The sequence below is a fragment of the Ptychodera flava genome, chromosome 5, assembly GCF_041260155.1.
Source record: "Ptychodera flava strain L36383 chromosome 5, AS_Pfla_20210202, whole genome shotgun sequence".
Classification (NCBI taxonomy): Eukaryota; Metazoa; Hemichordata; class Enteropneusta; family Ptychoderidae; genus Ptychodera; species Ptychodera flava.
Genome location: NC_091932.1, coordinates 24,964,267 through 24,971,226, shown reverse-complemented (window position 1 = coordinate 24,971,226; position 6,960 = coordinate 24,964,267). Strand labels below are relative to the sequence as shown.

Genomic DNA, 6,960 nt, shown 5'->3' with positions numbered 1-6,960 from the left:
AGGCGTCTCTGTGACGTAGGAATTACTGAGAGATGTCGTGACGCGTACAGGCTGAGCGTTGTCGACAGCAGTGGATTGTATGGATACTTCGACCGCTTGTGAAGTACCTCTGACGTCATACATCCAAGTACCTGGCTGTGAAGCGGAAAGAAACATATATATAGACGTTAATGTTTGATGATGATGATGATGATGATGATGATGATGATGATGATGATGATGATGATGATGATGATGATGATGATGATTACGACGACGACGACGACGAAGTCGACGACCATATAGCTGATGTTTATAATCTTTTAGTTAAAATCACTTACCCAGGGTGTGGAAGAAGCTTCATCAAAATGTAAATTGCAAATTAAAGTACTGTCATCCGCTAGTTTCTTGCACACATTCCGATGTCTGCTCCACTGTTGAAACGTGACGGGAGCTATGCTTAATTTTGCATTCATCCTCGCCAATAAAACATTGATTATTCGACTCATCTCGAGATAGAAAACTACTATTGAAATACTGAAAGTTTACCTCCCCGTGACCGCTAATCTCCACTGATATCGTTTTCTTCGGGTCGTCTCGTCGATATTCTGGCGAGTTACTGTCAATGATGTCACCGTTTGGCCGCCTCACTTCCACTGAAACCAGTGACGTTGACCACAGAAAGAAGAACTTCAAGTCTTTGCCGATGGTTTCATCGATCAAAGTAGAACCGTTGAAGGGAACCATCTGCTTTGTCGTGTGTAACTTGAAGAAACAGCATTCAACATTGAGTTCAGAAGGGGTCTTCGAAACCAAGGAATCTTATTTTTTATATAGCATGCCCGATTCCTCATTTATTGCGAAGAAAATAGACCAAATCATATATTATCACAGTCACAGATAATTTTTAGATTTTTCTTTCTGTTACAGTAACAAGATATTTTTGTGACTCAGAAATTATGCTCATTCATATTTGTATTCAATCCAACAGCTTTCTTCATACAAATGAAATCTTAGTGAACAGAACAACCGATATGTAAAGCAACTTCTGCGAACTGTGTGCGTGCAGTATTCTTGGAACGATGTACTCTAGCACTAAAATGATTTCACAAGCACACATATGACAAGACCTATGTACGCTCATGCATGAATGGTAGACTTAGTAAAAATTAAAAGTAAAAATAAGGACGGCTGTATCGCAACCGCTGATAGCTACCTCTGTTGGAACATCAGAACTCGCACCGAGTCGCAAGGATATGGTGGCCGTCAGGGCGTCATTCAGACCGGTAGAGTCGCTCGATTCTGCGTGATAGAATGCTAGACCTCCAGTGTCTTCGGACAGCGCCATCAGTTTTGCATCGGCGGCGTCACTGAAAGCAACTGTGTCTACGAGCACTCCTTGCTGATCAACGTGGGCTTTTCCGATACGATATTCGGGAGACCAGAATCCTCGACACCATCAGTTATCAAGAGAATGATGCCCCCACTTGCACTCTGTCCGCCGCTTTCTAAAACCTGCGATGAAAGGAAGTTAGGATTTTTTAATTTTTGTATTGCATTGTCTTGAAAGCAAGAAGTCCTCGAAACCCGCAAATTGCTTTAAGGTTTACTATTTCTTCGGTATGTTATGATATCATTCCAACAATACTGTAAACGTAAAACGATAGACCAGACTACATGCTCACATCTCAAACGAAGACAGTCCTCTGACAAAATGTGAGTAATGTCATCTTCAAAACCGCAGCGCATAGATCATCTTTGACATAGTATCACCTCCAGACATTTGCGAAAAAATAAACAAAATAGATCCTTGGTATAGACATAGATTAGCTGCAGCTCAAATATTGATGTTACATTACGGTTTGTGATAAGAGCGATCGATTGCTAACCTGTACGGCTCTGATGAAACCACAACCCAATGCACGTTGTCCCACGGGTAACAGTAGGCAGGTTGTTAGCAAGGTTGTCACGATCCTGTGTGGTTCGTATTTCTGTCAAACCCACGCGGTTGTCGCATACGTGTCGAACTCCACAATACCGACGAAGTTCCCGTCGGGCACCGTAGCGCGTATATACTTCGAGGCTACCTGATTCATTATGCCAAGGCGGTTGTTCTACATTTTAGAAAGGAAATAAAATAGCGTTATCGTCTGGAAAATTTTATCAATCTCAAATCAAATTAATTAGGAATACATTATGACATGTACAATATTAGCAACCCTATGCCAGGCTTAAAGATACGATATTGTTATTCCTTAAATATCGTAACTATACACTCGTCCTGACGCACATGATTAATAATTGTACATGAAATAATAAATCATATAATTTCTGCTATTTGCTGGCCCAGTATTTAGTTATTTGTGTTTGTCGTAAATAATATCTTAAATTATGATGACAAACGAGTAATCAAGCAAATATATTTACCCGTCACTCTCTGCCTCCTATGCTGGTGAAATTATATTTAGCATTCCACGTTAGCATGCTTCTATGAGAAAACTTTATTATGGAAAACTTACCCAACTCATGCTGCCCGAGACATCAAGCAATAAAACTATGCGAAGCGGCGCCGATTTGACGATATGAAACGTCGGTACGGTGTCGGTCACATGTCGGGGAGGATTGTTGCCATTTTTGAAGTCTTCTGATTCCAGCATGACGTCCCAGGCACTCCTGTACGAACACTGTATGTTCTGCTGACTGGGTGCCCTGGGATTATGAAATGACCTTGGATCACCTTGGATGTCGCTGTGACAGAAGTCAGCTACCTAAGAGCGGAGATAAAATCAGACTTGTACTATAAGTAAGTGAAATATGTATGAAAATAAAGATTGTGATTAACACTTTCTAACTTAGATTATGATAAACACTTTCTAACTTGACATTAAATTTCCGTACATAAAGTTTCAATGCTACCTTTTTCTAGTCTCGGTTTGATAGCGACTCCGATATCGCACGTTTTGTTCTTTTCTTCGTCGTTTTTTGAGTAAGAAGATACATGTAATTATGATGAGTATACCCAAGTTAATTCACAAAGAAAACGCTTTACACATAATTTCAGTCACAGTAAACGCGATCCAGCTTAATCTAAAGAGAGAGTTTAGTTGTCCCGCGCAAGTCTGATATTTAGGTTATTTCTTCAGCACATGGTAGCTTTTCTGTACCTTGATTAAGATTTCATACCTTTATATTCCGTAAAATCAATATTTCAGGGGATGAATTCGGAGTAAAAATACGACAAAACTAATGATTAATGAAGAAGTGTTATATTCTAAGTGCTCCTGGTACTCATATAATGCATGAAAACTGCAACTAGTATAATTACCGACTCCAAGTAACTCATGGACATGTAAGACCCCGTTGCCAGGCTGTTGTCAAGGGCTGGATAGAAACGACAATCACTGCCCGGCAGCTGGCCTCGTTCTGGGTACAGGTTACAGCGATGACCTGTCCTGTAATCGTATTCCTCGCCGGTCACGTACTCCGAACACCGCGTTGCTTGCACACGCCTGCTCTGGTCCAGGTAGAAACGTTCCTTGTCGTTGGTGGCGTACTCGTCGAAGAGTCCCCATCGCAGGTGTCCCCACTCATGCACGATGACTTTACCTGCGTATACAAGGGGATATGTGTCTAAATGTCCAGTTGCTGGGCTTCATTTTCAGGTTTTCTAAAGAATAAAAGTCGTACTATTTCCATGCCACAAAGATTTCGTTGGTAAATGCAAGTAACTGAATATTGTCAAGTATCTAGAAGTTCTCAAGTACACGAACAGTGAGAGAGATTATTATTGGAACAATTTGTGATAATCTTGACAAAAAATGCAAAATGGTAATCGGTGATTGTTCACTCGACGCCCAGTCTTATTAAATATCCAACTCGCTGTCCTGTATCCGTTCTGTCTCCAATGTTTATCCTTATTTTGGAGAAACTTTACAGAAAAACGCTGTCTTTCTTATGAATAGTATTCATCTACTGTACGAAATACAAGATGGACGCAAAGGCCAGTAGTAATTATCAGTAGATTTGTGTGGTGTTTGTGGAAAATGAGCAGTTCTATATTTATATTTCTCCAGCATTATTACTCAGGTGAATTATGTGTTTTTAAATACGAGCGGCTTCAATAGATACTCACCTGGGTCTCCATATTTGTAGACCGTCCATTCGGTGTCCAGAATAAATTTGTCCGTCAAATGTGTGTACTCGGCTTCATCCCCACACGAACCGAATTGGTTCGTGTACGGCGATTCTCTGCCGACATGTTCGTGCAGCGTGACGATAAAGTTGGCGGTGTCGAACATCTCCGATGTGGCTGGTACGCTCGGAATGTTGGAACTCCATGTCTTCGGCAGCAGTATGGTGATTTCCTCGAAATAGGCTCGCTGGTGTGTGGCACGGTGTAAGAGATCCGAGGCGTTCGTGAAAAGTTCCTGTTAAAGTTTAAAATTAGATACTGAAGTCTATGACAGGCATTCCCCGGGGGTGCCACATCCCATTCACTGCTTTGCGCATAAAACCACATGATACTGGATCGATCGTAACAATTATTCACACTGATTTATTGCCGAACATACCGTTTCCTAGTGTAACGCTCTCGGCTGATTTATTGACTCGCAGCAAGGTATGTATGTCCCCTGCAGCGGATCCCCCCGTAAACAAAGGGAAACTAATTTTTTGCTACGTTTACGATCATCCTGCGATCGATTATCACCAGGTTTCGCAGGTGTGACTTCAGGGATTGCGTGGATACGTTGATAAAGTGAAGAATGTGGGAACTGTGTTTGCAACGAAAATAAAAAAAGGAGAGAGGCCTAAAAGAACATGATAACGTAAGAGTTATAAAATGAACAATCACTTCATTGTCCTGGCTATAAGTTAAAAATACACAAAACACTTGAGACTGAAGCAGAACGCAATAACAAAACAGTGGCATCAATAAGTTGACCGGAATAATTTGTGTTCCTCGCGAGGCTGAATACAAACATAAAAGTAGTTATACTACTTGGATAAATGAAAGCATATTTCACAAAAAATATCCAGAACACAAACACTAGAACGCTGGACAAGTTTTCGCAGATCTACAAACTCCCAAAAACTGCGTGCATTACCATAGTTTGAAAACATAAACAAAACATAAATTGAAAACTGAGGGAGGAGAAAAAGGAAGAAGATTTTCAACATTTTTTTGTTCTAGGATTGGCTGTGTTTCTATCACTATTTCTCCGTTGAAGTGGCCATCGAGTTTCGGGTCTCTTCCTTGCTTTTGTATATATTTGACGTTATGTTGAACGATAAGATCAACTGATTAACATTGAACATGAGCTTTCATTTCTCTGGGGCATCAGATGAAGGGCACTTCTGGCCTCCGAAAGCCCATGATGTATTCTGTGTTCTCACTTGACCTATAGTGTGCTATCTACTAATCTACATACCCTCAGACTAGGCCTCGCGTCTGCCAGGTCACTTACATATATCTCACCAATCCACGATGGGAAATCCCACCGTTCATCTTGTCCTAGTAAAACACCAATGCCCGCCATCCTCGCATTGCAAAGCTTTCTACTGTGTCCCTCCCCGACCGTGACATACTTTTCACAGTCTCGATCGGCGACCCCTAAAAAATATAGATTTACACTCCCCTGCACGCTCACCGGGGTTTCAAGTTTATCGCTGGGTAAAAACACGAAGCTGCCCGTCCGTTTGCGCGAAAAACATTGCGTTTCTCTCCCCCCATATCCTCTTCTCTCAGAATGATATGAGCGAACACGGCCAGTCCTTCTCGCAAGATATCGCTGCATATATCATTTTTGACGAACAACTATGTTAGCTGTCCTGAATTTCGGCGTTTTGCTCTCGGATAAGACGACGGCGAAGAACGTTGACGAAAACCGCTACGGATGCTTCATTAGGATCATAGGAGACAAAGTCCATATATCTATTTCCTTTATTTCATTGTCCCCGAGGTTATCGTTCGCCCAGTTAAAGCGATGCATTCGTTGCTTCGCTTCGATAAAGTTTGTATGTGCGATGTGTGATAGTGAGCATGCGTGCGTGAGTGCTTCACGAACTCTACAACGTGTGGAGCGGTCTCAGTCAGAAAAATGTAACAACTTAGCCGGCTATTGAACCACTCTTTTTTTTGGGAGTGGAGATTTAGCCGAGCGGTTCTCTCTGTGGCCTCTCCGCTAGGCGACTGATGCCGTATGTTGTGGGTTCGAACCCGATTGAAAACTAGCCGTATTTTCTAGTTAGTTGCATGAAGGACAATAAACATAGTAATGCTCAAGTATACCCAGAGGAGAATTTATACACCTCAGGGTCAGTCAAAAGCCAAGTTCAAGAACAACGGGTGATTTTGCATGTAAGTTTACATTTTAGGTATGTTAAACAAATATATGAATTTAGAAAGGGAAGCAAAAGCTGTCCTCAACTGCCCTCCACTAAAATTGATTTATCCCTTCCCGCGAACTAGTTACCTCTCACCCTATCCGACAAAGCTCCTATATGCCCCCATCGCGATAGTTTGGACCCACCGCCCATAACGTACCATTAAAGTCAGTGTGCCCAAAGGGAAAGTTACACGATTGGAACTATTTGGGAGTGTAGGTTCTTTTAGTTGTTCAAATTTATCAAAAGCGTTAGGTGCCGTATAGCTGAAAGTTGCAATACCCATAAAGTATACCCATATGGTACGGCGCGCCAATGTTTCAAAAATATTTATCATCATAGAGTAAAAATAAACTGTCAAATTTTCTTTCTAAAAAAAAGTCTTAAACGTGTGTGAATAATAAAGAAAAAAGTTCTTTCGTCCATATCATTGCATTTTATTAATGTACATTTTCATAAAAATAGCACTCATTTGAAAATATGTGTCATTAAATATTTGAATGTGTCTGTACAGATAAAGATGACGTGCAACCATCTTACTCGATTGGAATAAAAATTCGATGGAATTACGGAAGAAAATAAACGAGAAAAGTATTA

At 41.0% G+C, this 6,960-nt stretch overlaps 1 protein-coding gene across 1 annotated transcript; it reads right to left on the bottom strand.

The window, feature by feature from the left end:
* Positions 1–2,227: 2,227 nt before the first annotated feature.
* LOC139133596 (calcium-activated chloride channel regulator 4-like) lies at positions 2,228–5,516 on the bottom strand. The gene is made up of 5 exons (XM_070700334.1): positions 5,445–5,516; positions 4,112–4,406; positions 3,305–3,585; positions 2,499–2,747; positions 2,228–2,260 (listed from the first exon to the last, which is right to left on the bottom strand). The coding sequence occupies exons 1-5, from the start codon at positions 5,514–5,516 to the stop codon at positions 2,228–2,230; spliced, it is 930 nt and encodes a 309-aa protein (XP_070556435.1).
* Positions 5,517–6,960: the final 1,444 nt, after the last annotated feature.

Coding starts and splice junctions, on each gene's coding strand:
- LOC139133596 (XM_070700334.1), bottom strand. CDS start 5,516: ATGGCGGGCATTGGTGTTTTACTAGGACAAGATGAACGGTGGGATTTC. Junction 4,407..5,444: donor CGTGGATTGGTGAGATATAT/GTAAGTGACCTG, acceptor AAACTTTAACAG/GAACTTTTCACGAACGCCTC. Junction 2,261..2,498: donor TCTCGGGCAGCATGAGTTGG/GTAAGTTTTCCA, acceptor CATGTGCGTCAG/GACGAGTGTATAGTTACGAT.